The following is a 24,010-nucleotide window of genomic DNA, read 5'->3' as shown; positions in this document are numbered from 1 at the left end:
TATTCTATCTGTAATGGAGTGGCCAGCGCAGTCACCAGATCTCAACTCCATTGAGCTTTTGTTGGAGCAGCTTGACCGTATGGTACACAAAAAGTGCCCATCAAGCCAAAGCAACTTGTGGGAGGGGCTTCTGGAAGCATGGGGTGAAATTTCTCCAGATTACCTCAGCAAATTAACTGCTAGAATGCCAAAGTTCTGCAATGCTGTAATTGCTGCAAAGGGAGCATTCTTTGACGAAAGCAAAGTTTGAAGGAGAAAATTATTATTTCAAATAAGTCTTTTTTTTCCAAACCTTGCCAATGTCTGGACTAGATTTTAAATTCATTTGGCAACTCATTTCATTAATAAAAGTATGAGTTTTCATGGAAAACACAAAGTTGTCTATAATAAATAAAAATATATATATATATATATATATATATATATATATATATATATATATATATATATATATATATATATATATATATATATATATTATGGCCATTTTGAATTCGGCCATTTTGGATCCAACTTTATTTTTTTCAGTGGGAAGAGGGTCATGTGACACATCAAACTTATTGAGAATTTCACAAGAAAAACAATGGTGTGCTTGGTATTAGCGTAACTTTATTCTTTCATGAGTTATTTAAAAGTTTATGACCACTTATAAAATGTGTTCAAAGTGATGCCCATTGTGTTGGATTGTCAATGCAGCCCTCTTATCCCACTCTTGACACACTGATAGCAACACAGCAGAAGAAATGCTAGCACAGGCTTCCAGTATCCGTTGTTTCATATGCTGCACATCTCGTATCTACACAGCATAGACAATTGCCTTCAGATGACCCCAAAGATATGTCTAAGGGGGTCAGATCGGGAAACCTTGGTGGCCATTCAACTGGCTCACAATGACCAATCCACTTTCCAGGAAACTGTTCATGTAGAAATGCTTGGACCTGACACCCATAATTGATGGTATGATGTGGTATATGGGGTGCAAAGATAGTGGGGCCATACTTCATCAAGGGAAACCTCAATGCCACTGGATATCTGAAATTTCTACATGATGATGTGTTGCCCTCTTTAAGCACTGATGGCACGTTCCCTGAGTTTTTTCAGCAAAATTGTGCTACCACCACATTATGGGTGTCAGGTCCGAGCATTCCTACAAGGAATCTGACCCCCTTAGACTAGCATTTCTTCTGCGGTGTTGCCATAAGTGTGTCGAGTGGAAACCACATTCACTATAATATCCCACATCGTCCCATCGGCCAGAACCACTGGACAACTAATATCCCTCATCATCCCGTCAAAGCCACCGGACTACTACCCCTAATTTCCCACATCATCCCGTCACTCAGCCACCAGACTACTACCCCTAATATCCCACATCATCCCGGGGTCCGAACCAGAGCACTGAGTGGAATGGCCCTAACTTGCATACCGGGGATCCCTTTAAGAGAGGCCTGGCGTCAGAACCAGAGCGCTGAGTGGATTTGCTCTGACTTGCATACCAATGATCCTTTTAATAGAATCCTGGGGTCAGATTCAGAGCACTGAGGGATTTGCCCTAACTTCCATACAGGAGATCCCTTTAAGAGAGCCTGGGGTCAGTACCAGAGCATTTGAAGGCAATTGCCCTAACTTTCATACTGGGGATCCCTTTGAGAGGCCTGGGGTCAGAACCAGAGCGCTTAGTGGAGTTGCCCTAACTTTCATACCAATCATCCCTTTAATAGAAGCTTGAGGTCAGAATCAGAGCGCTGAGTAATTTGCCCTGACTTCACACCAATGATCCCTTTAAAGGGAACCTGTTACCCCCCCCCCCCCCCCAGGGGGGTATTGTGTTCCTCTGCTTAAGCCGCCGCCCAGCTGCCCATCGCTGTGTTGCATCCCTGCCCCGCCTCCTCCTGTATTGCGGTCTGCTTTACATGCCGGAGAGTGCCTGCGTTGTTCCAAAAGTTCTCGGGCATGCGCGCTGCCCGGGAACTGTCAAGCTATAAAGCCTGCATGTTTTGGAGTCCCCTGATCCCGGTCCGCAGTGTGAATACTTCATAACACACTGTGGGGCGCGATCAGGGGACTCCAAAACACGCAGGTGCAATAGCCTGTTGTCAGGTCCTGGGCAGCGCGCACTGCGTATGCCCGAGAACTGTTGTCACAGTGCAGGCGCCTGTGGGCATGTAACGGCAGCAGTGGAGGCGGTGCCGGGACGCTAGAGGGGGGATGATGGACAGCTGGGAGGCAGCTTAAACAGAGAGAAACCCAATACCTCTGTGACTGATTCCAGGTATGAGGACCTAGTTATAAAAGTCAATATTTCGCCTTTAATGCGGGTCAGAAACAGAAGAGCCACCTTCAACAAAGATATTGTGAATGATATCGTTGCAACGTCACCAATTTGGCGGCTCTTAGTTACCTGCTGTTTACCCTGGATACCACCCTGATCGCTGGGGAGTCTAACTATGTCCCAGCGATCCCATCCACGTCGGATCGTTGACGGGATCGCTGGGTCATTGAAGCGTGTAAGGGGGCCCTTAGTGCTGCTGAAGGTGGCTCTTTTAGTTAAAAACGCCCTGGGGGGTGAGTGACAGGTTCTCTTTAAGAGGGAGGATGTGCGATGGGTATGTGGGCAGGGAGGGGGTGATTCATTTCTGTCATGTGCTCTGTGTGTGTGTATGTGTGTGTGTATGTATATATATATATATATATATATATATATATATATATATATATTTTCACACATACACTTTATTTCTATAGCACCAACATATTCTGCAGCACTTTACATTTTAGAAGGAACACATTGTGGACTGCTCATGTGATGTCCTTTAGCCTTATGGTTCACTTGTCAGCGGTGACATTATCTCATGTCTACTGTTCAGTACATAAAATTGCAGTCGAGCGTCCCCCTAGGCGGTGTGCAGAGTAATTATATATGCATCGGAAAAAGCCGCGATATGAGATTTGTACGGACACCTGAAGCTACGGAAATTGTCATGAATTACAGACTGTCTGATCTGCGGGATATAGGAGGTTACAGGGAAGGGGGAGCAGAACAGATGTCAGAGACTTAGACTTACCATAATATACAGAAGGCAGAGATGGCTTATTACTGTCCCTGCCTTTTTTGATCGCTGCATACATAGAGCTGAACTAGGGAATTTGTATAAAGTTTAGGGAGCAGAAACATCTTCCTTCCATCCGAGTGATTGTGTCATCTCCGTGTGTTCTTGATTACCTCAGATGAGCTCTGCAGTAAAGTCTCCTGAGTTTGCTTCGTAACTAGGACTAATATGCAGCGTTACATGGGAATTTGGAAATTATTTTTTTTATATCCACCATACAGGTGGCCTTGGCATTAAGGGCTAATTTTTATGACCTTCGCTAAGGATGCCTTGCTCACAGGTTAGTAATGCAGGATAGCCTTTAGACATGCCCCAGAGGACCCTGTAAGCTTAGTAAAGACCATAAACATTAACATTAAATTAAAAAAAATAAATTTCTCAAAGTATGTTGGATTTAAAAGCCATAAAATGGAGAAGCCGTGGGAATAAAATATAACCAAAAACTGGCCACGTTTGATCTGGTGACTGCGCTTCTTTAATTTGTTTTCCTGAACATTGATGTTGATGGCTCTCCCTATAGCTCTGCTTCACAACTAAATGTACGGTGTCCTGCCTAATAATGAGTGAAGGGTCCTCCGAGCGTCTCTGCTTTTTAGTTTTTTTGTGAAGTCCCAACTGCTCAGAAAATATGGAGGGAAGATAGAGCGCAGCAGTGGTGATATTGGCGGAAGCAGAATGAAACGTTGAATGGACTTGTTCATGTGTGTGCGCGGAGAATGGCAGAATGGGATGGGCTGCCGTGTAGACATTGAGTGCCCTATCCATTAAGAACGGCGATTTGCACTCCAGTCATAATGAAGAGATCACTGGAGTAAAACTCCCTTCATTCATTTAATATGGCATATCCTGCAACAAGCGCCTCCACCAAAAAATGTTAATTTCCGTCAGGGACTCGAGTACATTTATTGTGTAATTTTGATAAATTTGTCAGGTGGGCTCTGCCATGCCTCGTCCCGCTCACTTTAGCAGAGCTGACCAGGACCCAGCATAGGCTGTAATTCTGAGTACCTTGGACTCCCGTTTGCTTTGCCCCAGCTGGAATTGATGCGCGATTATGAAAATGTCTTGGAAAACACCCTTGTCAGAGAAGAATCGAGGTGAAAAAGCAAATGAATTCTCTTTTGGAATCTTCCTAAAAGCACTCTTCACTTTCCTGCTAGGGCCCCATTCAGATGTCTGTGTTGCACATGCATGTCCTTTGTTTTCCACGGCTAGAACGTGTACATATTATCTATGGGGTTGCTCGCAAGTCCCTGTTTTTTTCATGGAACATGAAAAATGCATGTGGAAAACGGCTTTCATTTCTCCGGGTGTATGTGTTGCGTCCAAATGCGAGGAGAGTGAAGCGACTGCAGAAATTGCATGACATGACAATGTCAGGTGATCCCTGGAAGAGCCAGTGTCGGCACCAGTGTAACGTCACGGGCATCAGAGAGGAGTATAGGTGTTATTCTTTTACAGGGAGAAGCATAAGGATTGAGACAGGGTTGCACGAGTAGTGGACAACCCCTTTAACATTCAAATACCAAGGATGGGAGAAGCTTTTGTCATTTATTTGTCCATATATGAAAAATATTGAGACACTGATCCAAAATCCTGATATCAGTAAGGTTGTTTTTTTTTTCTCCATACATGAACACTGTCTTGAGGCCTAACCTCTCCTTCAGACACTCCTGTTTTTGATCCAAGCCACAGATCACTCATCCATTCAAATCAATTGTTTCTTGGGGAAAAGCACAGACAGCACACGGAGGCTTATTCACGTGCAGTCTTTCATGGTCTTAAAGGGAATCTGTCACCCCTTTTTTGAGAGATCATATAATGATATCATTCAATTCTGTGTCACATAAGGATTCTCTTAGTACTTTTGCTTCCCCCTGACCCCGCACCTTTCCTGCATAAATACCTTGTTTATATCGGTTCAGATGTATGTAAACTGCCATGGTCCGGTCCGATGGGCGGGGCTTATTCACCTGCTCCCCCCCCTCCCTGTCAGCGGCAGTTTACATACGTCTGAGCCGATATAAACAAGGTATTTATGCAGGAAAGGTGCGGGGTCAGGGGGAAGCAAAAGTACTAAGAGAATCCTTATGTGACACACAATTGAATATCATTATATGATATCTCAAAAAAGGGGTGACAGATTCCTTTTAAGGCCCTGTCTCGCATGGCGAGATTGCTGAAACGTTACAGATTGTGACGCAACAGCGACCTCGCCAGCGATCTCGCTACGTGTGACACATGGATATCCAGGGCTGTGGAGTCGGAGTCGGTGCTCATTTTGGTGGAGTCTGAGTCGGTATAAAATGGACCGACTCCTAAAATATATAATAAATTGGGTACAGTAATTCAATGCAGGATGTGCTGAATATTTTTTCATAGGAATTTGGGAAAGTTATGAAATGTCCTATAAATGGCTGTTCTATTCCTGATCTAAGGCTACATTCACACACAGCGTTTTTCCTGTGTTTTTTGAGGATACGTTTTTCAGCTGCAAAAGCTGATCATCTTTTTAAAAAACCGCATCACCTGAAAGGTTTTTGAGCTCATAGATAATGTTTTCAATAGCAAAAGCAGATTAGAAATCTGCTCTATCTATCCATTTATCCATATCTGTCTATCCATATCGTATCTGTACCAAAAAGAATGAAAACCGGGTAGTACACCAATATATATTCTGTTCTATCTAAATATCTTGATTATGGGATCATAAAAATTATTAAATGTCTGAGGTTCACATTGTACTACAATAAATTTTTCACTTAAATATAAGCAATATGTGTGGGAGTCGGAGTCGTGGAGTCGGAGTTGGAGTCGGTGTAAGGGAAATTGAGGAGTCGGAGTTGCAGGTTTGGCTTACCGACTCCATAGCCCTGTGAATATCGCTGATCGTGCTCAAATGTCCTGGGCCATTTTTCCATTGTCTGCGTCCCGCTGGCCAGCATGTATCGCTGTGTTTGACGCCGAGGAGCGACCTCATTGGCGACGCAGAACTCAGGGACGCAGGCGTGAGTTGTCAGAAAAGCTGCTGTGTGACAAGGTCCCAACGACCGCTGAGGTCGTTATACGGATTGCCGTTGGATTGCTGCGTCGTTGAAGAGATCTGCCTGTTTGGCAGCTTACTAGCGACCATGTAGCGACGCACCAACGATCCTTACGAGGTCGTATCGTTGCTGGGATCGCTGGTGCGTCGCTATGTGAAATGGGACCCTTAGGCTTCCTTCCCACCATGAGCTTTTGATGTTTTCTATGCTGCATATTTTGGAAAAAAATTCAAGTACCCTATTTTAACTTAATGGGTGCAGAAAATCTGCAACATCAAAAGCGCATCATGCGAACGCAGCCTGATTGGTAGGAGAAACTTGAAAACTGTGTTTATTTTTTGCATACGAGAAAAATCAATCTAATACCAATTAGTAAAACCATACAAGCAGATAAAAATGGATGGAAATTGGATCCAGCACAATAGTGTAAATGTTGTGGGTTTTTTTTCCCCGCCTTGTATCTCGTAGAGATGAGCGTGTGAACGGGGGGCCCCTGTATTTTCTCCAGACTCCTTCACGCGGTGTAGAATCCCCTCCATTCATTTAGTAAATCACCAGCTCTGACACCTTACACCCGTCCTGCCTCCAGTGTTACTGGTTTGTCCTGATTCTGGAACTGGGACAAGAAAACTTGTCTGTACAGCTCCAACAAAAAGAACTACGTGAATCCGTGCGCATCTGCGAGACGTTAATACTCCCATGCTGCCTGTCACAGTGACTGATGTGTTTTCTTGATTATTTACAACCTCCTAGCCAAGTAATCAATAAACTGCAATGCCCCATCTATGGAGGGACTACAACTTCCAGCGACCTCTGACCGTTGCATTGCACACTATATTGATATACTCAGAATTCCAGACTTACGGTAACTTCTTTTTCACCGAATTACCCCTAGTGGTAACTTGTGGAGGTGGTGGGGGTTGTTGATCGGTGAGACCGGCACCGATCAGCAGAACGGCAGTCTTGAGGTGCCCATGCCTAGAGCTCCACTGGAGATGTTCTGCAGCTTAGTAGAAGGCTGACCTAAGGGGCCCTAGTGCTCTAGAGAATGCTGCATCCATGTTATTACTTGCCAGGAACAGCGCCATACATTTGAAAGTGGCAGTGCCTGGTATTGCAATAATAAATAATTAAATTATTATTCCCAATAACTTTTTAATAGGACTGAACGGCAGTACCAGATACAACCACTACAAAATGTATGGTGCTCTGACTGGTAAAAAATGAACCACACTATTCACTCCTTGAAGAAAAGTCAATTGAAGGCAAACTCCTAGACTTGGTAGACACAAGGGAATCATCAGTTTCCTAGGTATATTGTTCAGCATTGTGTGTGCTGAGAGAATGGATTTCCTCTCCAGGCCTTGGGCGTGATCTGGTTTCCTTGTGTCTATGTAGTGCAAAGGTCCCTGGTTCACACACTAGCCTCCAACATACCCATGGTCGCATAACTGCTCTATGCTCTGACCAGGCTAGTGTGTCCATGTACTAGCCATTGGAAAGGTATCTGTAACACGTCCTAGCCTGACAAACAGCCAATAGACCTGGGGTCACTGAAGCCTATCGGGGTTTATTTGCGTCTGCACATACACTGCATGATTTTTTTTTTTTTTTTTTCTTTGTAGATTTTTATTAATGCAGTAGTATAAATTAATGATTTCTTTATATTAAAGGAGTTATCCACCTCCACACCTCCTAGGGCAGTTTTCCTTTCTTAAGTACATGCATTTGGGGAATTGCATTTCATTAAAAATGTTTCACTGTTAGGCATGTACAAGGTTTTTGTTTGCCTACAGTTACCTTTTTGATGTGGTCATCAATCGGCTAGGAGGAGATCAGAAAAAGGATTTTTAGCAAAGAAAAAAGTTTATTTTTGTTAATACTCCTAATTGAGAGCCATGCTGTACAAACATATCAGTAACCAGCAGCAGCATGCCCCCTAATGCCGTGTGCAGGAACAGCACACGTGTATGGTGTCTGTGAGCGGTGGTCATTTCGCACTGTGGTGATGATGATGGACTGTGGTTACTCATTTACCATGTGGTTGCATAACCTATAAACATGGCTTATATCAGGAGACTTTATCTACCTGCACTCCATATATGAGGGCATGGTTTTTCAGATTAGCAGTTGTAGCCAAGGTCTGAAGTGAAAACTTTTTTTTTTTTTTCGTGTGTGTATGGCTGAGTTTTTCATGATGTAGCAACATTTTTTTTTAAGGTGCCATCAAGTTGGTTTTTGCTCTGCAGGCTTTAGATTTAAAGGGAGTTGTGATCCTACAGTACAAGAAATGGCACCACTCCTCTCTGTGGGCTGTCTTTGGTATTGCAGCTGGATAAGTGAATGCGGCTGAGATGCATTCAAGGAACAACCTGTGGAAAGGAGGAGGCTACTATGGAAATGCCAGGCCGGCTGTGACTTTCTTTTTAACTAAATCTGCTGCCGTGAGCAGGGGTTTAGGGCGGTCGGCTGCATTCTGGAAGAGACTATTTCTGCTGTGACATTGTGATATCCCCTATATATCATGATTGTGTCTTATGGTGCTGTAAGGTGTCGAAACATGGTGAGTTTGGCCATATTACTCTTGCTAAAATGCACCCATGTAACAGCCATTTGGGCTAGTGGCTTATTGTCGTGGCAGCCATCTGCATGACAGCCTGATGACGTGTGATATGTAGGAGTGTTTATTCCAGTGTAGGGTATTCTTGTCAGGAGAATGCTATGTGGACTACTTGTACTTACAGATTTTATTATACTCGCCTGCGGGGTGGTCAGGTCTAATGGGTGTCACTGATCTTGGTCCGGCGCCTCCCTTCTTGCGATGCAGTCTTCCTTCTTGCTTCGTGTGGATGGCGCATCCCTATGTTAGCCGCAGTGTTCCCCGGCATCTTGCTGCTGCGCAGGCATACTTATCTGCCCTGATCAGGGCAGAGCAAAGTAGTGCAGTGCACGTGTGCCAGGGCTCTTTAACCTTTCCTGGCACCTGCGCACTTCACTACTTATCAGTGCACCTGCGCAGAAGCGAAATGGCGGGGGACACCAGGGCTGTGGAGTCGGAGTCTGTATAAAAGGGACCGACTCCTAAAATACATATATAATAAATTGGGTACAATAGTTCAATGCAGAATGTGCTGAATATTTTTCATAGGAATTAGGGAAAGTTATGGAATGTCCTATAAATGGCTGTTTTATTCCTGATCTAAGGCTACATTCATACAGTGTTTTTGCTGCGTTTTGAGGACACATTTTTCAGCTACAAAAGCAGATCAGCTTTTTAAAAAAACGCATCACCTGAAAGGTTTTTGAGCTCATAGATAATGTTTTCAATAGCAAAAGCAGATTAGAAAAACGCCACACAAACTGACATGCTCATTCAGCCCAAAAACAGATCCTCACAAAACAATGTGTCTGAATGTCATATCTTGAAACCCATTGACTTTGCTGGGATGCCCAGAGTCACTGTATTTTACTGCAAAAAACAGATCCGCAAAAACGCTGTGTGAATCATGGCTGTAGCCAGCGAGGGGCAGGGAGGACAGCAGCCCCCCCCTAGAAGCAGGCGCACTCACATATCAAAACTCGTATTCTGCAGTGCTCCCGTCCTGCATCGGCTCCAGACTGCAGGGGGCAATCTCCCCTCCTCTGTCCTGTCTTCTGCTGTCTTCACCAGAGAGAGGAGGGGGAGGGGTGCCTGCCCTGCACAGGATCCGATTCCTGGGCCCCGAGCTGGAGAAAGTTGTGCACACACTGCAGCTGGCAATAAGAGAGGGTCTGCAAGAGGGACATGCTGGAAATCTGATTGGAAAAGTGAAGAAATTGGTTATTGCCACCAGAACCCCTAAAATTGATTTCATCTTAAAGAGATGTACTGGGAAAGGGGCAATTGTCGATCAAGCCACTTGGTGGGGCAGCACTTATTTAATGATTGAGCGATTGCTTGAACTAAAACGATTTCTTATAGATATAGCGAACCCTCAGGTAACCCTAAATGAAGGTCAATGGACACGGGTGGCTGAATTGAAGGAATTGCTTAATCACCCATTTACCGTGACTAAAAAATTACAAGCTGAGGATTTAACTCCTGGCATTTTCATAAGGGAGTGGAAGAACTTGCTATTTTGCCTGTCCCAAAGAGGTGGTTTAATCGCAGATGGCATTTCTGCTTCAATGAAACGGAGAGAGACACAGCTATTGGAAAATAAAATTTTTCTGGCAGCTGTTTGTGGTCCCAAGTCATCGTATACTGCTTGATGATCAACAGCTTACTAAAGGAAAAGAAGCTCTGACTGAGGTAGCAGTTAGGACGAGTGGCCTACAGGAGGACTGCCAGGTGCAAAAGGACTTGGGTCCTGACAGTGCTACTGCTGCCATATCTTCATCCTTATCAGATGAGTTTGACTTTGACAAGTATTTGGATGACATGGAGCAGGCAAAGCGTTGCCGCAAGGAAAAAGATTTCACTCCGTCTCCTATAGCAAGCAGATTGACCATATTTCAGCAAAATGTTTCACTTGCTCTCAAAGAAATAGAAAAATTCAACCGTTTATGAAAACTGACTGTGCATGAGGCAATTCCTTTATACCCGGAAATTGTTAGAGATGTTGCCCATGTGGTTACGGCTTTGCCTCCAACCCAAGTTACTGTAGAGAGGTTGTTCTCTAGCCTTAAAATTATTAGGTCAGATTTTAGGTCATCTATGAAGGAGGATCTGATGGAGGCAATTCTATTTCTTAGAACAAATTCATAGACTGCACAAATGTTATTTAGTATGTTTTTGTTAAACTGTTTTTTGCCACTTACATAGTTTATTACATAGTGATATAGATATACATATATATGTGTGTGTGTGTGTGTGTGTAATCAATATTACATAGTATATTACATATTTACTAGTTTTTTGTGTTCCTAAAGTTGTATTCCAATAAATACACTCACTGGCCACTTTATTAGGTACACCATGCTAGTAACTGGTTGGACCCCCTTTTGCCTTCAGAACTGCCTCAATTCTTCGTGGCAGAGATTCAACAAGGTGCTGGAAGCATTCCTCAGAGATTTTGGACCATATTGACATGATGGCATCACACAGTTGGCGCAGATTTGTCGGCTGCACATCCCTGATGCGAATCTCCCGTTCCACCACATCCCAAAGATGCTCTATTGGATTGAGATCTGGTGACTGAGGAGGCCATTTGAGTACAGTGAACTCATTGTCATGTTCAAGAAACCAATCTGAGATGATTCGAGCTTTATGACATGGCGCATTATCCTGCTGAAAGTAGCCATCAGATGTTGGGTACATTGTGGTCATAAAGGGATGGACATGGTCAGCAACAATACTCAGGTAGGCTGTGGCGTTGCAACGATGCTCAATTGGTACCAAGGGGCCCAAAGAGTGCCAAGAAAAAATTCCCCACACCATGACACCACCACCACCAGCCTGAACCGTTGATACAAGGCAGGATGGATCCATGCTTTCATGTTGTTTACGCCAAATTCTGACCCTACCATCCGAATGTCGCAGCAGAAATCGAGACTCATCAGACCAGGCAACGTTTTTCCAATCTTCTACTGTCCAATTTCGATGAGCTTGTGCAAATTGTAGCCTCAGTTTCCTGTTCTTAGCTGAGAGGAGTGGTACCCGGTGTGGTCTTCTGCTGCTGTAGCCCATCTGCCTCAAAGTTCGACGCACTGTGCGTTCAGAGATGCTCTTCTGCCTACCTTGGTTGTAACGGGTGGCAATTTGAGTCACTGTTGCCTTTCTATCAGCTCGAACCAGTCTGCCCATTCTCCTCTGACCTCTGGCATCAACATGGCATTTCCGGCCACAGAACTGCCGCTCACTGGATTTTTTTTCTTTTTCGGACCATTCTCTGTAAACCCTAGAGATGGTTGTGCGTGAAAATCCCAGTAGATCAGCAGTTTCTGAAATACTCAGACCAGCCCTTCTGGCACCAACAATCATGCCACGTTCAAAGGCACTCAAATCACCTTTCTTCCCCATACTGATGCTCGGTTTGAACTGCAGGAGATTGTCTTGACCATGTCTACATGCCTAAATGCACTGAGTTGCCGCCATGTGATTGGCTGATTAGAAATTAAGTCTTAACACACAGTTGGACAGGTGTACCTAATAAAGTGGCCAGTGAGTGTATATATTATGTTCTATCTAAATACAATAATCAAGATATCACAAAAATGATTAAATGTCTGATGTTCACATTGTACTAAAATACATTTTTCACTTAAATATAAGCAATATATGTGGGAGTCGGTGTAAGGGAAATTGAGGAGTTGGAGTCGCAGGTTTGGCTTACCGACTCCACAGCCCTGGGGGACACACTGGATAATGTAGGGATGCGCCATCCACACGATGCAAAGAGGAGGGCGGCATTGAAAGGATAAGGGAGGCATCGGACTAGTGATGTAGAAATAAGGAGAAAAATCCAGCTCCACACGAAATCAAGTTTCCAAATTTATTTCAACATGGATAATGAACAAGTCAGCTCCAGGACTGCATCAGCTCACACAGAAGCGACATAGACGACGCGTTTCGATCGCTGCAAGCGATCTTTATCAAAGCTAACATATCAAGATCACACACAGTTTTAAAAGAAAGAGACCAATCATCTATCTAATACATGTCACATGGCCAGAAGGTCCTGTTCTAATAGTGCAATTCACCAAGCAACGAAATCAAAAAAACTGCATCAAATTTATACAGAAAGAACATATAAGATATAGCCATATAAATATAAAAGGCATTATTGATGTAAAATATTGCAATTTTATCAAAACTAATATGATTTCGTTATATATTAGTGAATCATGGGACCACAAAAGATCTCTCTCCGCTAGCGCATATATCAATAAACATGATCATATATGATTCACATGAATCAACAGAAAAACATGTGTCATTGAAAAAATCAGGAAATCTTCTAGGGGTGGTGATACCAGGAGGACATTGCTTACCCGGGAGGCTTTCTGGATTTTTAATTTGGGAACCAGATTTCCTGATGGATTAAACAAAAAGAACGAAATCATGTTCCACTGTTGAATCTTCAAAGCATTTTTCATATGAATAATGTATTTTAGATTTGTATGTTTTTTACCACATGTTTTTCTGATGATTCATGTGAATCATATATGATCCTGATTATTGATATATGCGCTAGCGGAGAGAGATCTTTTGTGGTCACATGAGTCACTAATATATAACGAAATCATATTAGTTTTGATAAAATTGCAATATTTTACATCAATAACGCCTTTTATATTTATATGGCTATATCTTATATGTATGTTTCTGTATAAATTTGATGCAGTTTTTTTGATTTCGTTGCTTGGTGAATTGCACTATTAGAACAGGACCTTCTGGCCATGTGACATGTATTAGATGATTGGTCTCTGTTTCTTTTAAAACTGTGTGTGATCTTGATATGTTAGCTTTGATAAAGATCGCTTGCAGCGATCGAAATGCGCCGCCTATGTCGCTCCTGTGTGAGCTGATGCAGTCCTGGAGCTGACTTGTTCATTATCCATGTTGGAATAAATTTGGAAACTTGATTTCGTGTGGCGCTGGATTTTTCTCCTTATTTCTACATTGATTTGACCACTGCAGGATGGTGTTCCGTGCTCCTATCAAGTCGGTGAGCTGGCTTTATATTTCTATATGATCGGACTAGTGATGCCCATAGGGCTGGACCACCCTGCAGGTGAGTGTTAGGCTGTGTGCACACACAGCTTTTTTTAGCGGATTTGCCAATAAATCCGCTATAAAAACGCTAGAAATAAGCTTCCCATTCATTTCTATGGATATTGCACTTTTTGTGCATATTGATGCGTTCTTTACCACGAAAAAAAAGCTTTGTGGTAAAAAAAACGCAGCATGCTGATTAATTTTGCGGATTTTTCCGCATTTCTGGCCATTTCTATGGGTCTGGAACCGAGCGGAAAAAACGCATAAAAAACGCGCTTTTTTTGCACAAAAATGCGCGGTTTCTGGGAAGGGAGTCCGTTTTTTAAGCAGATATTTTCTGCTACGTGTGCACATAGCCTAATTATTTTTTCTTTTGTTGCTGGCTGGATTGGGGGCTTATATACAGCATGTTAGAATGCTGTATATGAGGGCTGAAATGTGGTCTTATCTCACATGGGCCAAACCTGGTGCAGGCTTGCTTTAACATTTCCATGCTTTGTATGGTAAGACAAATATTTTTGCATTAATCAGAGAGGCAGTACATGGCCCAAGGCTCCCATTAAAAGGTCACACTGACTGCTGGTGATCTAGATAAAGGGTTTACCATGTGTATAAGGCCTGATAGGGCTGACTCTCTCTTGACTAAAGGTACTGTCACACTTAGCGATGCACCAGCGATCCCGACCAGCGATATGACGTGGTCAGGATCACTGGTGCATCGCTAAGTGGTCGCTAGTGAGCTGCTACACAGGCAGATCTCACCAGCGACATAGCAGGGGTCGGGGGTCGCTACTTACCTGTCAGACGCGGCGATGAAGACGTCCACGCGTCGCTCGTTGGCGCCACAGGAAGCCCAGCAGGAAGCTGATGAGGAGAAACGGTCTAGGAAGTTCTCGCGTGATCAGTGATAGTCAGCGGGGGAGCCGGTCGGAGGTAAGTATCAGACATAGTGATATCGCTAGCAATATCGCTGCTACGTCACAAAAACCAGTGACGTTACAGCGCTATTGCTAGCAATATCGCTTAGTGTGACAGGCCCTTTAGAGACCAGAAGGTGCTGCTGAACGCCTGCTACCAACAGGCTGTTCCCAGCATTTGCAGAGTTACAACTTTGCTGTCAGGGCATTGCTGGGGGTCGTAGTTCTGCATTAGCAGTTGGTCTGCTGCTGCAGATTATATAATTCCAAGTTAGGCACAAAGCCAGCATTGCTGTCCTGATTGCGCTGTGCTTGAGAAAGGGACCACAGTCCAACCATATACTCAGTTGGATATTTCAGCAATGAATTCTGCTAGAATTGGAAATTGATTTGATCCAGCAATATCCCACCACTACAACCAGTCCGGCTCCATCATCACAGATGTCCTTGAAGGTCCTTGCATGGGTCGAAACGTCGGCCGATATCTGTTCTTCTTGCTGCCGGATTAAATAAATATTGTCTTATTCAAGCCAGATTCATTGCTTTCATACGTCTGCGCTGCTGTGGACTATGACCATGAATGTCCACTAGTCACAGCTGAATTTGGGGCCAGGCAGAACACGCCACCCCAGTGATCAGTGCCAGCTGCTCCCGATCCTGTGTATTGTCTTGTAGACTCATAGTACTCATGGGGCCTTTCACTGTTCAATGGAAGAACTGTGAATAGCTGGCACAAGGCTCCGCGTGTTTGGTTTCTGCTCCACCACTTTTGTCATGTTTAATTTTTCTAGAGGCTTCAAAACCCGAGTCAAAGTTTTTCAGCAGTGATTATAATCTATATCTATCTGATTGTACGGTGTCACTTGTCTGACAAAGTTCTGTGTAATGGAAGAAATGTGTGGTTAACATTTCCAGAAAGTGTAGTCCAAACCACAGCTAGTTTCTGTGAGCCGACCTAGTGTACGGCTACACCAGTGTATAGGATGTGTGGTGCCTTCCAAGAACCTGGCGATCCAGAAGTGTAAAAAAAAATTAGGATTCAGTCATTAAAGGGAACCTGTGATGTGGCAGCTACAAGCCCGGTCTGTGGCCACCATGGTACAGAGAAGAAGCTGAGCAGAATGATATATGGGTTATTGGGGAAAGGATTCAATATAACCTTGTATTTTATTTGTTGAAATCCCTGGTATTTTTAGTATGAGTGCAGTGGGTGGGACTACTAGTGATTGACAGCTATCTCTGCCTGTCATACAGTGAAGACTGTCAATCACGGAGTAGGACTTCCCGCTGGACTCCTATGCTACAAACAGGAATTTCAAGTTTTACTGATCAGCTCCTCCTGCCCTATAACATCCAGGCCGCAGTGCTGGTATCCTTCCAAAATACATGAAAATGGGACCATGGAAAACCATTATACTACAGATACAACCTGATCAAATGCTAAATCCCAGATATTGGCACCAGAGACTATGCTGACTGCCTGAACCCTTGGCCACATGATTGTACGTAACAACATGTATGCGCTGTCTGGCACCATTTGAAGCCTGTGACACTGTGAAAGGCTGCAGCGTGAGCGCATGTGCTGCCACTGTGTCTAACTTCTGCTGGTTGTAGCCTCATGTCCAGGTGAGAACATAGAACCCAAGCCCTTGCTTTGGTGATTGCTGGTGGTCACAGCGATGCCTATCCAGGGGGACCTTTTTAAGCTCCTTGGTGGCTTTTCTTGACTTGGACCACTTGACAATTTTGTCCTGCACACTAATGGCCCAGTGTGACTGTAATTGGCATCTTCTGACTTGCTCATTATAGATCCCAGAGACGGTAGACATTTCGCCTTCTTTTGTTCTTAGTAGATTAGCTCTACTTTACATAGACTTCAAGGAATATCAAAAGGGCTTCCCGTTGTGTTGGTGGAGCAAGTGGCTGCCCGCTGTATTTTATGTTGCAGTACTTGGATGAACCTGCTTCCATTCTGGGAGTTGTAATTTTGCAACATCTGTAGAATTATGGCTTGTGGCTCTTGCTGCTACAGGTCACAGCCCCTTGGCGGAGCTCAGTAATTTTAGGGCGCCAATTATACTTGCATGGTTGTGTAATGGAATTGCAGTAACGGCGCCACCTAATGGTCAGTTTTCAGGACAACGTTTTAGTAATTCTTGAAGCGTTCTAAAGTCTTTTGTAATTTCTGAAATTGTTCAGGACGCAGAGCACGAGCGTTAAGCCCCCGTCACACTCAGCGATGCTACAGCAATCCCGCAAACGATATGACCTGGTAGGGATCGTTGCTGCGTCGCTATGTGGTCGCTGGTGAGATGCCAAACAGTCAGATCTTTCCAACGACGCAGCAACGATACGGCGACCCGTAGCGACCTTTGTAACGATGTCGGCGGTCGTTGGGACTCTGTCACATAGCAGCTACTCTGACGATTCAGACCTCGAATTAACGCAAATCCACGCCTATGTGTCTCGCTTCTGAGTTGCTAACGAGGTCGTTGGTAAGGCGTCAAACATACCGATGCATGCTACCCAGCGGGACCTCAACGATCAAAAAAAATGTCCAGGTTATTCCGACATGACCAGCGATGTCACAGCAGGGGCCTGGTCGCTGCTACCTGTCAAAAGTAGCGAGATCGCTGCTGAGGTCGCTGTTGCGTCCACAAAACTTGTGACTCAGCAGCGATCTCACTTAGTGTGACAGGGGCTTAAAAGAGGCTGCCTGTAATGTGCCTTCCCTCCCGCATCTGCTCTTCATAGGCGCATATCTGTCTTGTCTGTAACCAGTTGGGACCTGCCCCCTGAGTGCTGACAGAACACGGCCTACAGAACAGCATTACATCTGGAGGAAATTCCAGGAAGTGAGCACTTCATGCTCAAACAATGCTGCAAAGGTAGGGGGCGGAGGATGTCGGCCGCCACAATTTAGTTTCTCCTCTTGCATCAGTTCCTGTGATTTCTTAGAGTGACTGTTAGTGACTTGAAAGAAAATTATATTCATATGGGTATTACTGGGAAATAACGGGGATTTTAAAAGAACTAAACCTTCATTTTAAGGGCAGAAAATATTGTAATTAAATTTAATATCACATTTCTGATGATTTTTTTTTTTTTTTTTTATTACATTTTCTGAAAACAAGTGAAAATTAGCATCAGTCTGCCAAAATGCACTGTACATAGAGGGCTGATATGGTCCAGGCTGCCCTCAGGGAGACGTGTCCAACAGCAGAGGTCCCATCAGAGATAAGTGTTTGAAAGTTACGTCCTCATAGACAAGACGTAGCTGAGCGTGCATGTGTATGGAGGGGGCATAGAAAAGACATGGCGGAGCATGCATGTATGTGTGGGAGACATAGAAAAGACATGGCTGAGCATCATGTATGTGGGGGAGACATAGAAAAGACATGGCTGAGCATGCATGTGTGAACATGGTGGCTGACCACGATCTAAAGGGTCTTGACTGCTTTATATGTTAAAGTGAACAATCCCATTACATGGGTTTTGCGATTATATTGGATTATCCCCTTCCATAACTGATCTCTGGGGATTTGACCCCTAGGACCACCAGAGATTGTGAGAATGGCTGTCCCATAGTCCACTGCTCCACCTCTGCTCCATTCAGACTTGGGTTCACTGGGCGTCCAACGGACAGACCTTCAGCCATCAGTGTGGATAGGGAATGACTTGCCTTCTGGGGACAATCCCTTTTTAAGGCCTGTTGGTTCAGGTAGACATCAGGGTAGACGCATAACACGTCCTGGTGAATGATGGTACACTGGTTACATCTGGCAGGTGGCTAACAGCACGGTATGAATACGTACTTAACACATTAAATCTATTTGCAGGATCAGTTCAGAGCGTCGGAAGGAGAAATCCAGAGATGCGGCCAGGTGTCGTCGGGGTAAGGAGGCAGAGGTCTTCTATGAGCTGTCCCACCAGCTACCACTGCCGCACAATGTCAGCTCCCACCTGGATAAAGCCTCCATAATGCGTCTCGCCATCAGTTACTTGCGTGTCCGACGCCTCCTTGATGCAGGTGAGCACCGATGATGGGGACCTGGCATCGACACTAGTTAGTGTCTTCTGCATGTTCATTATAAAAGCCATGGATGTATAAGACCGACCCCATTATTACCGTTTGGCTCCGTCTGATGCGGTTGTGTCGGCGCAGCTTCAAGATTTCATGAACTGAGCAGAAAATGCACCTGTGAATGTGAACACTGCCTTACTTGTATGATACATGGTACTTTATACGAGGGTCTTGTTACATCCTCATAGAGAACAGAGCTGGGGCTGAGCATCTCGTACATGGGCAAAGATGGCTGATAACTTAGTAATCGTACTGACAATTGTTATCTAATGTGTATGGGGCTTTACTGACCAATATGTAGCATTTGGGGGAGATACTCAATCACTTGTAGTAACAAAGCATTGTTTTCCTCAGGGGACATGGATGAGGAATCTGAACTGGAGAAACAGCTCAACTGCTTTTATCTGAAGGCCTTGGAAGGATTTGTTCTGGTCCTGACAGAAGAAGGAGATATGATTTACCTGTCTGAAAACGTTAACAAGTGCATGGGGCTCACACAGGTACGGAGGGTCTTTCACAGGTCCTTAGGGGCTCTACTCCCCTCTGATCATGATCTATATTTACATTATGCTTTGCCTGGCTTGTGTTGTGGAGAGATGGGTCAAGGTACAGACAGTGCATTGACAGCAGTACAGAGTATTTCAGGAGGACGTATCCTGCCGACCATACATCCACCATGTAAGACTGTGTTCACGTGTGATAAAAAAATTGGATTCCTTCCCTTGTCATTTAATACAGTGCTGTGCAAATTAATTGGGACAAAGCATTTTTTTTTTTTTTTAAGTAAAATCGTAAGTTGGTTACCAGCCAGTGATTCAAACCAGTTTTAACTGTTTTGAACAGGTGTGTTTTTAAAAAAAAAAAAAAAAAAAAAATGCTTTGTCCCAATTAATTTGCACAGCACTGTACCTTCTAATACCATGTTGTAATGGGTGAAATTCACTCGCCGTGACGGATTTAGTAAGTTTTTATGCGGAGGTTATCTGCAGCGGAAGATGAAATTTCAATCTTTTTGCTGCTGCTGTAACATGTTGGAGTTTTTCGGATCCCCAAATCTAGAAGGAGAATCCGCAGAAAATCCCCACTGTGTGAACAAGCCCTTAGCGTGCAGGTTGACGTTCTTGAGGTTTAGCGGCTGTGATTTGTAGAAGCGTGTAGCAGTCTGTCACCATGTGGTACCTCAACGGGGGCTGTTATGGGGCAGTCTATTGTATGGTGAACCGATGAGACAATATGGTGCTGCTTCCATAAGTCTCTGCATGGAGTCGGACATACTGCAGGATGCTTTGTGTGGCATTGCCGCTGCTCTGTGTAGTGATGTTCCCTGCTACTTAGTTGCTATAGATCAGCAGATATTGGTGCTTAATAAGGAGTGTGTTCTGGTAAACTGCGGTTCATGCAGTCATTTTTTTTTTTCTTTTTTCCCCAGTTTGAGCTCACTGGGCACAGTGTATTTGACTTCACCCACCCGTGTGACCATGAAGAGCTGAGGGAAATGCTGACACTTAGGAATGGTAAGTACAAAAATAAACTAATTGGGACAATGGTCTGAAAGCGCACCAGGCAGATCCTGACGGGACCCCGATACATGGTGGTGCTTAGTCTTGGGAGAACGGAAGCAGTCACATTTGCCAATTTTCTTGGTGCTTCATCCCTTTTAAGACTACATATGCAGACTGTGGTATGGGGCCAGTGGAGGGGGAGAGGGCTCTGGTGGTGGAGGGGTGGCCGGCGCTGGAGGGGGAGAGGGCTGGTGGTGGAGGGGTGGCCGGCGCTGGAGCAGAGAGAGAGGAGGGGTGGCCGGTGCTGGTCTAACACTTCCTCTCGTTGCTGCACTAGCCATCTACCGGTTTGTGTACAGCATCTTTAAGAGATAAGGGGACAATAAGTGTCCAGGAGGCAATGCATCCGCAGCAGCTTTCATCTAATGTGTATAGGGGGCCTCCAGACATTATTTTCTAACTTCAGTCCTTATCAGAATAAATAAAAACTTCCCATAATATTATACAACCAGATGTTTGTGTTTAAAAAGAAGGCTTCATTCATCTACGACCAACTCAGAGCAAGAAGTATTTTAGGCTTTCAGGAGAGGCCAAAAAATGGGAAGATAATGTTTAATTCCTCAGGACTCATATTGTTATGTCAGACTCGCTAAAGGCAGTGGATTGTGGAAGAATGAGCTCTCTAAGTAAGGCTGTAGCTTCGCATACACTTTACTTGTCTCTGCCTGGATCCACCATTGACTACCTTTAGGGGCTGCCTAAGGTTGGGACAGAATCGGGAAGCCAATGGATAGGATATAGGGTCGTCTTATTTTTACCATTATCGGGGGAGCCCCGCATGTCAGCAGCCCGCCTCCCCTCCCTTTTACGGACTAATATGTATCCTAGGCTGAATGACGGAGCTTCTGTGTTCCTGCGGCATCAGAGACCTTCCTGCCAGCCCCCGTAGCAGCTGATCACTGGGGGCGCCAGGTGTCCTACCCCCGAGCAGATGTTGATGACCTATCCCGAGGATCCCCTTTAACTAGCAATGTTCCTTCTTGTAGGACCAGCTAAAAAAGGAAAGGAACAGATCACAGAGAGAAGCTTCTTTCTGAGAATGAAGTGCACGCTGACCAGCCGGGGAAGAACGGTCAATATAAAGTCTGCCACATGGAAGGTGAGAAGACGAGAACAGTGACCACATGTGGCTTTTGTGACAAAAATAGGACAGGGTGGAAAAGTAGTTTGGGTCAAGTCAAATTTAGGCCTTGTTCAGACATGCATTTTTTTCCTTTTTTAGGCCGGTTTCACATTTGCGTTTCTGCCGCTAAGCCCCACCCCTGCCGCGCCTCCGCCGGTAGCTCCGCCTCCGGGCGCATGACGCTACATGCGTCATGCGCAGAGGCGTATCTAGGCTTCCTGGCACCCGGGGCAAGAATTTGGTTCGGCGCGCGCCCCCCCCCCCCCCCCCCACACCAAGTACATATGCGACTTGCACACTTAGCCATGTACCCACGAGCTGCTCTCCCTAATGCTCTCAATGTTCAGTAAAAAACTGAAAGCAGGAAGAGAAGCTCGTTGTCAAGTATGAAAATCGCATATGAGTGAAGTGTCCGTGTGATGACTACTGGAACCTGCAGAGCTGAATCCTGACATTGCAGATTCTGAATTCTCACAACGAATGCACTGCACACATTTAGGATTCTCCCTTGCTGATGTACAGTCATGTCAGCACAAGTATGTGATTTATATACTTCTGGCCACATTCCGACTAGACGTGCCTGGCCTCGCTCCGTTCATTTTCATTGAGTGAGGCCACACATGTCTAGTCAGCATGTGACCGCATGTATGTAAATTACCGGCACGAGAGAATCCTGACAGTGTTCAGTGAGCACTGTGAGAATTCAGAAGTCTGCAGTCACATAGAATGACTGCAGACTCCGTACAAACCTGGACAACCCCATTAATGTTCCTAACAAATAAAAACATGAGAACAAGTCAGTAGCACAAATAACATTTACATCCAGGTACCTTATAGATGACGTCTCTGGAGTCGTTCTCCTTTTCTTCTTCTTGTCCAAACCCCATGAAGAGTTTTCTCATCCACAGCGGCCTCTGCAGACTTCCAGCTTCTCTGGTCTTCTGCAGCAAATCTCCACTCGATGCCCTTAAAGATAGAAGTGTCATTATAATGCCCCTAAATAAAAATATCTGCAATATACTGTCTCCTCACACTATTCCCCTCCTTCCTCATACTGTCTCCTCTATCATCCCTCTGTTCACAATACTGTCTCCTCATATATTTAACCCCTCACTCTCTATACTGCCTGCTCACACATACCCCTGACTCCCCATACTGTGTCCACATACATTAACCCGTTCGCTCCCCATACTGTCTGCACCCAACCCTCGTACTGTTTCCTCATACATACTGTGTCCTCAAATCTCCCTAACACACATTAAATAACCCCCCATCCACACACCAAATCCCTCACACACATTAAATACCCCCCCATCCCCACTCCCAAATCCCCCACACATTAACCCCATCCCTACTAATTAACCCCCCCCAAACAATAGCCGCCAACCCCACTCATTAATTCCATCATCCCCACTCATTAACCCCCCCGTCCATACTCCCAAATCCCCCAACACATTATGTACCCCCCACTCCAAATCCCCCACACATTAACCCCCCACACACATTAATTCCATCCCCACTCATTAACCCTCCACAAATTAATTCCATCCCCACTCAATAACCCCCATCCCCACTCAATAACCCCCATCCCCACTCATTAACCCGCCACACATTAACCCCCATCCCCACTCATTAACCCGCCACACATTAACCCCCATCCCCACTCATTAACCCCCCCACTCATTAACCCCCCACACATTAACCCCATCCCCACTCATTAACCCGCCACACATTAACCACCATCCCCACTCATTAACCCCCCACACATTAACACCATCCCCACTCATTAACCCTCCACACATTAACACCATCCCCACTCATTAACCCCCCACACATTAACCCCATCCCCACTCATTAACCCCACTACACATTAACCCCATCCCCACTCATTAACCCCCCCACTAATTAACCCCCATCCCCACTCTTTAACCCCCCCACACATTTATCCCCATCCCCACATTAACCTCCTCTCCACTCATTAACCCCCCCCCCCACGCATACACCCCCCATCTTCGGTGGTTTCTTCAGCTCCACATTGGAGCACACTTACCACCAGCGCTGAGCGTTCACTCTGGGCGCCGGGGAGTGACGTCAGCAGCATGATCACATGACATGTCACGCTGCTGACGTCGCTCTGGCCCGGCGGTCAGAGCTGCAATTGTACTGGCGTCTATACAGACGCCAGTACAATTGTTCCCTGGGAGCCGGCGCGCGCACCTTCTCTGCGCCAGCTGTCAGCTTGACAGCTGACACAGAGAACCGCCGACTCTTAGGCCAGGGGGGGCGGCAGAACGCAGGCGCCAGGGAGGACACTGCGGACCGCTGCATTAGGCGGCCCGGACTGCGCCCCCTGCCGGCTGCGCCCGGGGCAACTGCCCCGGCTGCCCCCCCAGATACGCCCCTGGTCATGCGCCCCCTATCTTTATCACTGAGGACGCAGGCGCAGTATGTGTTTTTGTGGCGCCTGCGTC

At 45.2% G+C, this 24,010-nt stretch overlaps 1 protein-coding gene across 1 annotated transcript in view; it reads left to right on the top strand.

Moving 5' to 3' along the window:
- The window catches only part of HIF1A (hypoxia inducible factor 1 subunit alpha), a 70,398-nt gene that overhangs the window by 18,933 nt on the left and 27,455 nt on the right, over positions 1–24,010 (top strand). The window contains exons 2-5 of the mRNA XM_073571018.1: positions 18,610–18,800; positions 19,209–19,354; positions 20,284–20,368; positions 21,403–21,515. Coding sequence (XP_073427119.1) covers positions 18,610–18,800; positions 19,209–19,354; positions 20,284–20,368; positions 21,403–21,515 — 535 coding nt within the window. The remainder of the gene's footprint in view (positions 1–18,609; positions 18,801–19,208; positions 19,355–20,283; positions 20,369–21,402; positions 21,516–24,010) is intronic.

This window comes from Dendrobates tinctorius, unplaced genomic scaffold, assembly GCF_039654945.1.
Source record: "Dendrobates tinctorius isolate UK_male_01 unplaced genomic scaffold, ASM3965494v1 ptg000006l, whole genome shotgun sequence".
Classification (NCBI taxonomy): Eukaryota; Metazoa; Chordata; class Amphibia; order Anura; family Dendrobatidae; genus Dendrobates; species Dendrobates tinctorius.
The sequence above is the reverse complement of the archived record's forward strand: the minus strand, read 5'-3'. Positions and strand labels throughout refer to the sequence as shown.